This window comes from Erinaceus europaeus, chromosome 15 (genome assembly GCF_950295315.1).
Source record: "Erinaceus europaeus chromosome 15, mEriEur2.1, whole genome shotgun sequence".
Lineage (NCBI taxonomy): Eukaryota > Metazoa > Chordata > Mammalia > Eulipotyphla > Erinaceidae > Erinaceus > Erinaceus europaeus.
In genome coordinates this window covers 26,342,369-26,356,695 of record NC_080176.1, presented here as the reverse complement: position 1 = coordinate 26,356,695, position 14,327 = coordinate 26,342,369, and the positions used below count along the sequence as shown (strand labels likewise).

Here is a 14,327-nt window from a genome sequence, read left to right as displayed (position 1 = left end):
GAAGGAAGGAGGGAGACACCTGCAGCCCTGCTTCACAGTTGGCAAAGCTTTCCCCATGCAGTGGGGACCAGAGGCTCAAATCTAGGTCCTTGCGTGCATTGTAACATGTGCACTCAACCAGGTGTGCCAGCACTCAGACCCAATAAGTAAATTTAAAATAATAATAATAGTAATAGTAATAAAGGACCACATAGTTTCTGGTCTCTTCTCCCTTGAGTGTGTAATAACAGGACAAAAATTGTTTAAATCAAGAAACTTATCAAGTATAAATTATGCCATGATGAAAAGACAGGCAGCCTGGTTACCTGTTCCCCAACAACCCCAACCCGCCAAGCCCTCCTGATTCTGAACCTTCCTCCAGTGTCTAAAGCCGCCATGACTGATTCATATCTCCTTAGCAGGAAGTCCTTCTTCCCTCACTCTCTCACCTGAACACAACCTCCTACTCTTCACTCTTCAACTCTTTTTTTTTCAATGTTCCATCTCATACCTGGGATTTTCCTAGGAGTTGTGGTAGCCTTGGTCACAGCAGCCAGGGTGGTGGATGGAGGTGTAGTAGGCCTCAGCAAAACTGTGGGCCTTCGGGTGGTGGTGGTGGTGGTGGTGGTGGTGGTGGTGGTGGTGGTGGTGGTAGTGGGTTTCTCTGTGGTGGTGGTGGTGGGTTTTGTGGTGGTGGTAGTGGGTTTCTCTGTGGTGGTGGTGGTGGGTTTTGTGGTGGTGGTAGTGGGTTTTGTGGTGGTGGTAGTGGGCTTTTCTGTGGTTGTGGTGTATTTTTTTGTGGTGGTGGTGGTGGTGGTGGTGGTGGGTTTTCCTGTGGTCAAGGAGGGCTTTTCTGTGTTTTTCCTGGGTGTTTCTGTGCTGGTGGGGGTGGTGGGTGCTGTAGGGGGGGTGGTTTGCTCTTTAGGGGAGACAGTGGCTTTCTCTGTGGAGATGGTAGTTTCTGTGGTGAGACTTTGGGGGTGCATTAGGATGTCTGAAGAGTCAGAAGAGGAAACAGAGCCTGGAAAAAAAAAAATCTGGAATTTAGTCAAATTCCCACCACTCTCCACCTCACTCACATCTCCTCAACTAGTGCACCTGCTCTGCCATGTGTACCACCCAGGTTCAAGCCCTGTCCCCACCATGCTGGAGGAAGCTGTGCTATGGGATGTCTGTCTGTCTCTGTCTCTCTGTCTCTCTCTCTCTCTCCCCCCTCTCTCTCTGCCTCACTGCTTCTATGAAAAGCTCAGTCTGGAGTGGTGATGTCCTGCAAATGACAAAATACATATTTTAATCTTTTTAGTTATTAATTTTTTCCACCAGAATTATCACTGAGGCTTGGTGCCGGCATGATGAATCTATTGCTCCCAGTGGCCTCTTTTTCTTTTTCTTTCTTTTTTGACAGGACACAGAGACAAATTGAGAGGGGAAGGGGAGACAGAGGAGAAAGAGAAACACCTGTAGCACTGCTTCATCACTCATGAAGCTTCCCCCGTCCCCTCTCCCCATAGGTGGGGACCAGGGGCTTGAACCTGGGTCCTTGTGCATGGTAATGTGTGCGCTCAACTGGTTGTGCCACCAGCCCTACTTTTTTTTTGTTAAATAAAAATGGCACATCCAGGAGTCGGCAGTAGCACAGTGGGTTAAGCACAGGTGGCGCAAAGCACAAGGACCAGCTTAAGGATCCCAGTTCGAGCCCCCAGCTCCCCACCTGAAGGGGAGTTGCTTCACAATCGGTGAAGCAGGTCTGCAGGTGTCTATCTTTCTCTCCCCCTCTCTGTCTTCCCCTCCTCTCTCCATTTCTCTCTGTCCTATCCAACAACAATGACATCAATAACAATAACAATAATAACTAGAATAATAAAAAACAAGGGCAACAAAAAATGGAATAAAAACTTTTTTTTTTTAAATGGCACATCCGCTCATGCAAGCAAGGCCCGGGAAGGTAGAGGAGGGTAGTCTATGGGAACAAAGCCAGGAAGCACTCAGGCTCAGGACTCACACTGGAAGCCGGACACAGAGGAAGGTGGGTGGGGTGGGCGGGCAGCCGAAGATGACACCTGTCCATAGCTTACCCTGACAGATCCCGTGATCAATCCTGATGTACCCCACAGCGATCACAAAGGCAGTGTCGGAACCCCTGACAGCCTCCAGGATCAGCTGAAATTAAGGCAGGGAGAGAGAAAGAGAAGGATGTGGAAGGAGGGTTGGAGTAAGGGAGGGGTCTAGGGGAGCAGAACGGCACCCCCACCCCCACCCTCAGCAAATGGCCTCTGTCCAAATGTCACCTTGACCCAGCTCTGTTGGGGTCCATTTTCAAACCACTGTCGCTGTCTCTCTATCTCACTGTCTCTCACCTGCATGGGCTGCTGATGTCCCGGAGGGATGGTGATGGAGGCGATCAGCCAGTCAGAGCTCTGGGACCCCACGCGGTGCCAGAGAGAATTTGGGGGGCTGCCCGCAGGGCTCCCCAGCAGCAACCGGAACATCATGTCCTTCCCCAGGCCGGACATGTGGTAGGAGAACTCCACGCACACCGCGCTCGGGGCGCAGAACGGCCGGCTCTGCAGCAGGAAGGCCTGGCCTGCCTGGGACAGCTTGTCCAACTCCAGGTAGATGTAGTGGCCCTCTGGGGGCGACAGGGGGCGCAGATGAGCCAGCTCGGGGACAAGCCAATCTTTTTAAAATTTATTTTCCCTTTTGTTGCCCTTGTTTTTTATTGTTGTTATTATTGTTATTGGTGTCATTGTTATTGGTGTCGATTGTCAGATAGGACAGAGAGAAATGGAGAGAGGAGAGGAAGACAGGGTGAGAGAAAGATAGACACCTGCAGACCTGCTTCACCGCCTGTGAAGCAACTCCCCGGCAGGTGGGGCTCGAACCCGGATTCTTACACGGGTCTTTGTGCTTCGCGATACATGTGCTTAACCCGCTGGCTACCCCCCACCCCCGGACTCCCCAATCAGAGCTTTCTTTTTTTTAAAAAAAAAAAAAAAAAAGGTGTACATATTTCAATTCAGTAATCCAATGAATCATTTTACCAATCAGAGCTTTCTTTCCTCACCTGTGAGGATTGGAGGCCAACACCCAACGTCCCAGCCCAGTGCACTTAGTTTCTTGCTTTTATTTATTTGTTTGTTTATTTATTTATCTATTTGTTTATTTGCATCCAGGGTTATTGCTGGGGCTTGGTACCAGCACTACAAATCTCTTTTCCCCATTTTATTGGATAGCACAGAGAGAAATAGAGAGGAGAGGGAGTTAGAGAGAGGAAGAGAAAGATAGCCACCTGCAGACCTGCTTCACCACTTGTGACTCGACCCCGCTGCAGGTGGGGAGCCAGGGGCTGAACCGGGATCCTTGAGTGGGTCCTTGCGCTTGGTACTGGTGTGCTACCACCAGTTCCCCCCCTTTCTCTTTCGCTTTTCTTTTTCTTTCTTTTCTTGCCTCCTGAACTTCAAATCCACTGCTCCTAGAGGTCATTTTTCCCTTTTTGTTGTCTTTGTTATTTTATTGTTGTTGTTTTTATTGGTGCCATTGTTGTTGGATTGGACAGAGAGAAATTGAGAGAGGAGGGGAAGACAGAGAGGGAGAGACAGACACCTGCAGACCTGTTTCACCACTTGTGAAGTGACCCCCTGCAGGTGGGGAGCTGGGGGCTCAAAACTGGGATCCTTGCACTTGGCATCATGTGCGCTTAACCCGCTGCACTGCCACCCAGCCCCTTCTTTCTCTCTTTCTCTCTTTCTTCCTTCCTTTTCTTTCTCTCTGACCAGGAAAATAGCCCAGCTGGCAGAGTGAAGGGCTTGCATGTCTGAGGCTCCCGGTTTGATCCCTGGCCCCAAATGTACTGGAAGGGTGATCCAGCTTCTCTCTCTTACATAAATCAATCTCTCTCTCTCTCTCTTTCTCTCTCTCATATGAAGTAAATAAGTCCTTTTGTGGCCTGGGAGATGGTACAGTGGATGATGTTTTGGACTCTCCTGCAAGAGGTTCAGAATTCAATCCCCAGCATCACATGTGCCAGAGTGGCGCTCTGATTCTCTTTCCCTCAGGGCCCTCACCGGTGTAGCCAGGGACCCTGGAGGCAGCATTCTTGTGTCCCCAGGTCCACTGCCCGCCTTCTTCGGGCAACTGTGTCCAGTCGCAGAAGGGGTTGGCTTCATCTTCAAAGTCACACTCTGGAAAGGTCTCTAGCAGGTGCAGAGAGGCGCCTTAAGAACTTTGGGGGGCACTCCCTTCCACTGCACCCCTGGAATCTGAGACATCTGGGGGCGGCAGGGGCCTTGTTCTCACCCTCACAGGGCCCCACGTTGATCGCGTCCACGGCCACAGCCGGCTCTGGGGTCGTCCCAAACACACCTACCACGGTGAACTGGAGGGGGGAAGCAGCAGTGACAGAGCATCCCAAAGGCCTCAACTGCCCCTACACACGCACACACACTCATTCTGCCTGATTTGCTCCATTCGGGGACCCAGGTGCCCTGCCCCCAGAGCCAACACCCCCCATGAAGCTCAGTACCAGGTGCCTGCTTCGTTCGAGGAGAGGCTCGGGACCTGTCTCCCTACCTGAATCTCTCCCTCGCCTGTGTAGTTGACAGAGACAGGCTGCCAGTCAGGCCCAGGCTGTCCCGAGTACAGTGTGTGTTTTCGGATGCTGCCTGCAATGTGCGGGAAATGAGAGGGCAATGAGCTGAGCCCAGACCAAAGGCAAAAGCGAAAGGCTACATGTGACAAAGGGAAAGCTTGGGTAGCCCGGGAGGTGGCAGAGCGGCGACAGCGTTGGACTTGAAGAAGGAGGTCCTGAGTTTAATCTCTTGCATTGCATGTGCCAAGTGATGATCTGATTTTCTCTCTCTCTCTCTGTCTCTGTCTCTCTGTCTCTCTCTTCTTTTTGTTAATGAATAAATTCACCTAGGGGCCAGGCGGCGGTATATCTGGCTGAACGCACATGTTACAATGCTCAAAGATCTGGGTTCAAGTTCCTGGTCCCTATCTTCAGGGGGGAACCTTCATAAACAGTGAAAGAGGTCTGCAGGTGTCTGTCTCTTTCCCTCTCTCTCCCCCTTCCTCTCAGTTTCTCTGTCTCTATCTAATAAATACATAAAATATTTAAAAATATAGACTATTAAATAAATTAATTAATATAGAAAGACTGCTTGGAGGGAATGGGAGACAGCTCACCCAGTAGATCAAACACTTTACCCAGGTTTGAGCCCCTCAACACTACATGAGAGAACCATGGGGGAGCACCATGAAGGGTGGAGCAGTGCCTTGTTGTCTCTCTCTCTCTCTGCCTGTCTATCTAAAATAGAAAAAAGGAAAAGAAAAAAAGGGCAAGGGAGATAGCACAGTGGTTACTCAAAAAGACTTCTTCATGCGTGAGGTTCCAAAGTTCCAGGCTCATTCCCCTGAAGCCACCATATGTCGGAGCTGAGCAGTGCTCTGATTAAAAAGAATAATAATAGGGGCCAGGTGGTGGTGCACCTGGTTAATCACTCACGTTACAGTGCACAAGGACCCAGGTTCAAGCTCCTGGTCCCCACCTGCAGGGGGAAAGGTTTATGAGTGGTGAAGCAGGGCTGCAGGTGTCTCTCTGTCTCCTTCCCTCTCTCCCCACTCCCCTCTCAATCTCTCTCTACCTCTATTCAATAATAAATAAATAAATAAATATCTAATAATAATAATAATAATAATAATAATAATAATAATATATCCATCAGGAGTAGGAGTACGGGGGTGATGCCCCAGCACAAAATTAAAAAAAAAAAAAAAAAGGAAGAAGAAAATAGTGTCCTGGGAGGTGGTAGTGGTTAAACCACTGAACTCCCAAGAATGAGGACTCCAGTCTGAATCTCAATGTCAAATGTGCCAAAGTAGTGGTCTGGCATCCTTGCTCCCCACCCCCAATTCTCTTTCTCATTAGTAAGTAAATAAATTCTTCTTTGCAAAAAATATTCTATTTATGCATTGGATAGACAGGGAGAGATTGAGAGGGATGGGGAAGATAGAGAGGAAGAGAGACAGAGAGACACAGCACCGCATCACCATTTTTGAAGCTTCCCCACTGCAGATAGGGACTGAGGGCGGGGGCGCTTGAACCTGGGTCCTTGCACATTGTAACACGTGTGCACCACCACTGGCCTTCAGTAAATATATATATTGCCTCCAGGGTTATCACTGGGGTGTGGTACTGGTGCTACGAATTCACTGCTCCTGGTGGCCATTTTCCCCCCATTGTTATTGGATAGGACAGGGAGATATCGAGAGAGCAGGGGAGGACAGAAAGGGGGAGAGAAACACCTGCAGACCTGCTTTACTGCTTGTGAAGTGACTCCCCCTGCAGGTGGGGAGCCGGGGGCCTGAACCGGGATCCTTGTGCTTCATCCTTGCGCAGGTCCTTGTGCTTTGCACTATATGTGTTTAACCCAGTGTGCTACTGCCCAGCTACCTTGGAGGATAGCCCCCTCCCCCAACACAAGCCCATCCTTCTTACTCTCTGCATTTTTTTTAAAGATAAAGTCAGAGATAGAGGATAGAGAATGGGAATGAGGCCACAGCCCCCAAGGTTCCTTCAGTGCGCAGGGGGCCAGGTTCGAACCTGGGTGGTTCACATGGCAAAGCAGAGCACTACCCGAGTGAGCTATTTTGCTAGGCCTCTCCTGCACTTACCGTTTTTTTTTTTAATTTTTTACATTTATTTTCCCTTTTGTTGCCCTTGTTGTTTATCATTGTTGTCATTATTATTGTTATCACTTACTGGTTTTTTTAATGGGAGGGGTTAATGCTTGACAGTTGACAGTAAATACGGTAGTTGGTACGTGTATAACACTTCTCAGTTTTCTGCACAACACTTGAACCCTCCTCCACCATCATGCTCTAGGACCTGAACACCCCCCACCCACCCTGAGTCCTTTCCTTTAGTGCATTTAATCTGTTTTCCCTAGAGTACAGGTCCAAGAAGGATGACAGAGGACCTAGTGGAGGTTGTATTGTTATGTGGAAAACTGAGAACTGTTATGTACAAACTATTGCATTTACTGTCAAATGTAAAACATTAATCCCCCAATAAAGAAATTAAAAAGAAGAATCTCTTTTCCCAGAACCCTGTACCCACTCAGCTCTCGGAATCTACTCCAAGGCTAGCCTAGGCCCCCACTAACCCCAATCCCAGGAGTGGGGGTGTCAGCCTGTGCTGGGTCCCCTCTCACCGGAGTTGGAAGCCTGGATGAACAGGGCGGCGCCCCGGGCCTGGCCGTGAAGGGTGTAGTGCAGAGACAGGCTCAGGCAGCCCTGGGACGGGATGAGGGGGCTCAGCAGCGCCGACTTCTGCAGCGGCTGTGCGTTCTTAGGGTCCAGGAGCATGTAGTAGCCACCTGTGAAAGCAAAGGCCAGTAGGGAGGGCTGGCTGGGCTAGAGGGGGGACAGCCCTGGGGAGCCCCTACAGCTGAGGTCAGCCAGCATAGAGATGCCACTCCAGCCCCTCGCGCCTGGCCTAGACCCTCATCCTTCTGGATGCCTCCCAGCCTCTCACCCCTGACCCTTCCGACAAGGCCGATTCACACGCACACCACCAGGTGTCGCCCTGCCCGACTCCGCCTCCGAATTGGTGCCGCTAATCAGATAGACTTGTACCCCCTGACGCAACTGGTAGCCGGGGGGGGGGGGGGGGGGGGGGGGGGGGGGGGGGGGAAGCCTGAGCCTGCCGCCCACAGTGCGCATGTGTGGCCCGGGGTGGGGGGGGGGCATCCTACCCAGATCTTTTTTTTTTTTTTTTTTTTTTAGATAAGGGCGGAGAAAGAAGACTGAGGGCAGCATGCTATCCAAGTCACCTACTTCGCTGACCAAAAACTAAAATATATATAAATTTTAAGTACTGCTCCTGGTCTTCAAACCTCTTATTTTCAAGCTCATTTTTTAAATTTTCCCCCAATATTATATCTTAGTATATAATAATTGGACCGGCAAAATAGCTCACATGGGTAGTGAGCTGCTTTGCAATGTTTATGATCCAAGTTTGAGCCCCACAACCACTATATTAAAAGAAATTTTAGTGCTATGGTCTCTCTCTCTCCCTCTCTCTCTCTCTCGCCCTCTCCCCCCATATAAAAAGAAAAGCCTATATACTCACCATGTAACTTCTTAATTTTATTGTTGTTGTCACCAGGGCTTCACTGCTCTGGGATGACATTTTTTATGGGGAGGGAGAGAGAGACCACAGCACCAAAGCTTCCTCCAGGGCCTTAGCACTCCCATATATTTCCCCGGGGGCTGCAACCTCAGTAGAGCAATGGCAAAGCAGGCACACTCCCAAGCAAGCTGTCTCCCTGGCTCCATAATTCTGTAATTTCATTTATAATTGTTTTGAGAAACTGTTGCCTCCACTCCGGATCTGGGACCTGGTGCATCATGGGTAGGTGCCCAGCAAAATGGTTGGATGAATGAATGAGACCAGGAGTCAGAGGAAGAGGCAGGGGACATGCTAGGCAGGTCTTGTGGGCACCAGAGGAGGAGCTGCCTGGGTACACCCCCAGAACCCCTGATAGAGGTCTGTGGTTGTTGGGGGTCACCCTGGGCTGTCACTGTGGAGGAGTCACTGTGGGTTGTGGGACTGACGTCACACACTCCTGCAGATGTCCCTGGAAGCCCAGGGCATCAAAGGCAGGGGAGGGGGTTTGTTTCTTACCATCCGGGTTAGACAAGTCGCTCTGGGGCCCCACGTTTGGCACCCCCGAGGACCCACTCTTCTGCACCCATATGGCCCCGGAGGAGGTGGGCACCCAGCTCCAGCCACAGAGGTCTTGGAGTGTGTCAAAGTTACAGGTCTGTGTCCTGCAGACTGGGAAGGTGGAGAAGGAAGCTCAGAAAGGAAGCCTGGGAGCCAGGATCCGGCACCTCCTTCTGGGTGCCCCCACAGAAGGAGGTGCAGCCCCCTGGAGACTGGGATCCTGGCATAGATCAAGAGTCCACCATGTCCACTGGTGCATGACACTTGGCTGAGATGGAAACAGGATGGGGGGGAAGGACTCACCCTGATGGCAGGAGCCCCGGCGGACAGTGATGGCATCCAGGGCGATGTTCAGGTATGAGGTACTGCCCTGCATCCCTTCAAATACTAGCTGCAGAGGGATGGACAGACTGGGGTGACCACCACTGGCTCCTTCCTGCCAAGACTTAGATGCTCCTCCTCTTCTTCTCCTCCTCCACCCTCCTCCTCCCCCTCCTCTTCCCCTCTCCTCCTCCAATCTCCTCTCCCTCCCCCTCCCTCCTTCTCCTTCTTCCTCCTCCTCCTCCCTCCTCCTCCGTATTTATTCATTTATTTTGCCACCAGGATTATCGCTGGGGCTCGGTGCCTGCATGAAGAATCCACCACTCCAGGTGGCCATTTTTTTCCATTTTCCTTTCTTTCTTTCTTCCCTTCTTTCTTTCTTTCATTTGATAAGACAGAGAGAAATTGAGAGGAGACTAGGAGATAGAGAAGGAGAGAGAGGGCTGGGGAGACAGCATAGTAGTTATGCAAACAACTTTCTTTTATTATTATTTATTATTATTATTATTATTTTACCAGAGCACTGCTCAGCTCTGGCTTATGGTGGTGTGGGGATTGAACCTGGGACTTTGGGACCTCAGGCATGAGAGTCTGTTTGCATAACCGTTATGCTATCTACCCTCTGCCCAGCAAACAACTTTCATACTTGAGGTTCCAAGGTCCCAGGTTCAATCCTCAGCATCACTATCAGCCAAAGCTGAGCAAGGCTCTTCTCTCTCTCTCTCATTAAAATAAAAATAAATAAAATACTTTTTAAAAGAGGAGAGAAACAGACACTTGCAGCCTTGTTCCTGTTCCACCATTCACTTATGAAGTGTCCCCCTGCAGGTGAAGAGCAGGGCTTGAGCCAGGGTCCTTGCACATGAATTTTGATTTTAGTTTATTCCTCTTACCCTTTTTTTTTTTTTTTTTTTTTTTTTAACCAGAGCACTAGTCAGCTCTGGCTTATGGTGGTGTGGGGGACTGAGCCTGGGACTTCAGAGCCTTAGGCATGAGACTTCGCATAATCACTATGCTATCTAACGTCACCCTCTCTCATTTTATTTTATTTATTTTATTTTATTTTATTTTTAATATTTATTTTATTTATTTATTCCCTTTTGTTGCCCTTGTTGTTTTATTGTTGTAGTTATTATTGTTGTTGGATAAGACAGAGAGAAATGGAGAGAGGAGGGGAAGACAGAGAGGAGGAGAGAAAGATAGACACCTGCAGACCTGCTTCACCGCCTGTGAAGGGACTCCCCTGCAGGTGGGGAGCCGGGGTTTGAACCGGGATCCTTCTGCCGGTCCTTGTGCTTTGCGCCACCTGCGCTTAACCCGCTGTGCTACAGCCCGACTCCCATTTTATTTTATTTTTTTCCTCCAGGGTTATCGCTGGGCTCAGTGCCTGCACTAGGAATCCACTGCTCCTGGAGGCTGTTTTTACCCTTTTTGTAGCCCTTGTTTTATCGTTGTTGTTATTATTGTTGTTGCTCTTGTTGTTGTTGGATAGGATAGAGAGAAATCGAGAGAGGAGGAGAAGACAGAGAGGGGGAGAGACAGATACCTGTAGACTTGCTTCACTACTTGTGAAGCGTCCCCCCTGCGGGGGGGAGCAGGGGGGGGAGCGGGGTGGGGGGGCTCAAACCAGGATCCTTGCACTGGTCATTGGGCAGGTCCTTGAGTGCTTCATGCTATGTGCGCTTAGCCTGCTGTGCTACTGCCATCTCTCTCTCTCTCTTTCTCTCTCGTAGAAGGGGACCAAGGAGCTCTCTAAGTTCTCTTAAAAAATTTATAATTTTACAGAGGACCTAGTGGGGGTTATGTTGTTATATGGGAAACTGGGGAATGTTATACATGTACAAACTATTGTATTTACTGTTGAATGTAAAACATTAATTCCCCAATAAAAAAATAAAATAAATAATAAATTTAAAAAATTATATTTTTATTCATTTATTGGCTAGAGATAGAGAGAAATTGAAAAGGGAGAGAGAGAGAGACACCTGCAGCCCTGCTTCCCCACTTAGGCTTCCCCACTGCGGGTGGGGGGGCCAGGGTCCTTGTACATGATAACATGTGCGCTTAGCGGGCCCCCTCCTGATGCCCCTTGCAGTTGAAACCCGTCTGCCCCCCCCCCTGCTCCCCTCAAGGGTCTCCGGCCCTCACCTCGCTGGGCAGGGTGAGTGTCACGGGCACAGTGACAGCAGTAGGCACCCAGGACTGGCTCTGGGTGTCCATCTGCTTCCAGATCACGTAGGGGTGTTTGTCAGCGCGGCCCCGGGACAGCAGCAGTCGGAGCTGGGCGCCCCACGATAGCCCGAACATGTGGTAGGCGAAGTGCACACACAGGGGACCCTGGTCCCAGATAGCGGGGCTGCGCAGGCGGGCCACCCCGCCCTGGTGGAAGGAGCTGGGGTCCATGTACAGGTAGTGGCCCTCTGGGGGGTGGGGAACAGAGGTGATGGAAGGGCCTGTCACCCCACCAGGCATCCCACATAGTCCCTCCCTCCTGCCTCCTTTCTCCAGCCACCAGCTCTGCCCCAAAGCCTTGCCATCCTCACCTCCGTCGGGGTACCCCCCTGAGGGCCCTGTGCGGCCCATGGGGGAGGGCCCACTGGTGCGTGACCAGTCCCCGTCATCAGAGGCCACTTGGGTCCAATCACAGATGGGCCTGGAATTGTCGTCAAAGTCACACTGGGCCACGGAGATGGCTGGGAAGAAAAGGCCACCGTGAGACCGGGGCTGGGGGTGGGGGGCTATGCAAGGGGATGCCAGCTGGGGGGGGCACTCAGGGAGAGAGGGCAAGCTTAGAGAAGACAGCTGAAAAGTTAAGGGCAGGTGCTGAGATTTGGGAAAGGAATCTAAGTGGCTGGGAACTGAACCTGGGACCTTGGAGACTCAAACATGAAAATATTTTGTATAACCATTGCGCTATTCCCCTGCCCTCTGCTTCTTTCTTTTGTTATATTTATTATTTACTTTAGACAGAGACAGAGAAAAATTAAGAGAGAAAGGAGAGACAGAGAGGAAGACAGAGGGACACCTGGAGCACTACTCCACCATTCCTGAAGCTTCCCCTCTGCAGGTGGGGACCAGGGGTTTGAACCTGGGCCCTTATACATGGTAGCATATGCGCTCAATCAAGTGCATTACCACCTAACCCCTTTCCTTCTAAAAAAAAAAAATTAGAGATGGGGTGATAGCATAGTGGCTCTGCAAAAAGACTTTCATGTTTGAGTCACCAAAGGTACCAGGTTCAATTCCCAGTACCACCATAAGCCCAAGCTTAGCAGCTCACTGGAAAGATTTTAAAATAAAAATAAGAAAATCAAATAAAATAATTGGGGGGGTGGAGATAGCTCACCACTAGAGAGTACACATTTTCCCATGCTCAAGGATCTGGGTTCAATTCTTGGCCGCAGTGGGGACCAGGGGCTTGAACCCAGGTCCTTGTGCATGGTAACATGTGTGCTCAACCAGGTGTGCCACTACCCAGCCACAGCCACACAGTTATTATTGCTGTACCTGCATGATAAATCCACAGACATTATTATTATTTATTATTATTATTATCCCTCTACAGAGGGATTTGAGAGGGGTGGGGTTGATAAAGAGGGAGAGAGATACCTGCAGCCCTGCTTCCCCACCCTCCTAAAGGTGGTTACCAGGGGTTTGAACCCAGATCCTTGCCTAGGATAACTTATGCGCTCTACTGGGGGTGCCACCACCCAGCCCCAGCAATACAGTTTGGGAGAAGAGAGAAATAGAATTTAAGAAACGAGTCATCTCTTAGGGACATTCAGGGTGGCGGGTGTACAGTGGTCAGGCCCTAGGCTCCCAAATGAACTGGGGGTGGGGGGCTGAGTCTCTCCAACAAGGTCTGTCCCTCCCCTTCCCAGGGGCGCTGGACAGTGGGGTCGAAGGATGGCTGCCCAGGCAAGGAGGGAAGTTCCTGCTCACTCTTCTGCATAGTGCTCTTGACTGCTGGCTTCAAATCTGGGGGGTCCTCCTCCCTGGGAAAGGAAAATCAAGGGACAGCATCGTCATTGTCCTGAGGCTGGGGGTTGTGGATCACCTCCCCTTCCACGCCATCTCCCCGGGTCTTTCCCTAGACCCCCGAGCCCCATGGGTCAGGGCTAGCCCCAGAGGCCCTGTTTTTGTTTTTGTTTTTGCCTCCAGGCTTATCACTGGGGCTCGGGCTGGCACTACGAATCCACTGCTCCTGGTGGCTATTTTTTCCATTTTATTGGCTAGGGCAGAGAGAAATTGAGAGAAGAGGGGAAGACAGAGAAGGGAGAGAGACATCTGCAAACCTGCTTCACCACTTGTGAAGCGTCCCCCCAGGAGGTGGGGAACTGGGGGCTTGAACCCAGACCTTTGTGCAGGTCTTTGTACTTTGTACTATGTACGCTTAACCAGGTGTGCCACCACCCCACCAAGGCCCTGTGTCCTTTCTGGAAGCCCCCATCCCCCCCCCACACACACACACACACACGGAGCCTGAGAGTCTGCACTGGGCAGACATCCCCTCCCTCCCTGGTGGAGGGTTTTCTGCTGTATCCCAAACTCTGCTCGTGGCTGGGGCCCCCCTCTGTAAGGGGGTGCAGTCACACAGAACTGGACCCATAGCTGAGTATCCAGGAGGCTACTCCCACTCATCAGCTTACAGACCTCCCCCCAAAAAAATCCATCCCTGGCCCCTATCCCAGGGGAGGTGGTACCCGGTCATCCACTCTCCATCTACTCCTGCCTCTCAGCACTAGATGTTTCTCCCACCTGCTGGGTTCCCCCCTTTTTAGGGGGTGGGCAGCTGTTTACTGTTCCCTTCCACCCAGTGTCTGTGTCCCCTGCACCTTCTAGCTTCTCACACGCCTCTAGGGCAGACAGGGGTCACCCATTCCCTAGCCTACCCCACCCCACCCCACCAGTGTTTTCTGCACTGGCCCTACATCCCCCACCCTAACCCTGCCCCCCAGCCTTTTACTTACTCCAAGGGGAGAGGCGAGTGGCCCTGACCCCAGACAGCCCCCACCAGCAGCACCAAAGTCCAGACCGGAAGCGCCATTCGGGACATCAGAGGTAGCTCTCAGGGGGTGGGAAGGCACAATGAGGAGCCCAGGCCACCCCTCCACCCCCTCCACCCCCTCCACCCTGGCCCTGCACACCAGCTCCTCCTTGCTTGCCAGGCGGCCCCCGGAAGATGCTATGGGAACTGCACCAGCTGAGGGCACGGGAGTCGTGAAGGGTCAAGTCCAAGCCAAGAGAGAGATACCCAGGAACCATGAGAAATAGAGAGACGGGGAGAAGGATGGAGCGG

General features: G+C 51.1%; 1 protein-coding gene across 1 annotated transcript in view; it reads right to left on the bottom strand.

Annotated features, from left to right (window-relative positions):
* The window catches only part of ZAN (zonadhesin), a 48,783-nt gene extending 34,708 nt beyond the window's left edge, over window positions 1-14,075 (bottom strand). Inside the window, exons 1-13 of the mRNA XM_060173429.1 lie at window positions 13,999-14,075; window positions 12,971-13,023; window positions 11,572-11,721; window positions 11,177-11,448; window positions 9,011-9,098; window positions 8,666-8,818; window positions 7,191-7,355; window positions 4,549-4,640; window positions 4,276-4,354; window positions 4,044-4,172; window positions 2,337-2,608; window positions 2,055-2,139; window positions 491-1,000 (exon numbers count right to left, since the gene is read on the bottom strand). Coding sequence (XP_060029412.1) covers window positions 491-1,000; window positions 2,055-2,139; window positions 2,337-2,608; window positions 4,044-4,172; window positions 4,276-4,354; window positions 4,549-4,640; window positions 7,191-7,355; window positions 8,666-8,818; window positions 9,011-9,098; window positions 11,177-11,448; window positions 11,572-11,721; window positions 12,971-13,023; window positions 13,999-14,075 — 2,125 coding nt within the window. The remainder of the gene's footprint in view (window positions 1-490; window positions 1,001-2,054; window positions 2,140-2,336; window positions 2,609-4,043; window positions 4,173-4,275; window positions 4,355-4,548; window positions 4,641-7,190; window positions 7,356-8,665; window positions 8,819-9,010; window positions 9,099-11,176; window positions 11,449-11,571; window positions 11,722-12,970; window positions 13,024-13,998) is intronic.
* Between the last annotated feature and the right edge of the window lie 252 nt (window positions 14,076-14,327).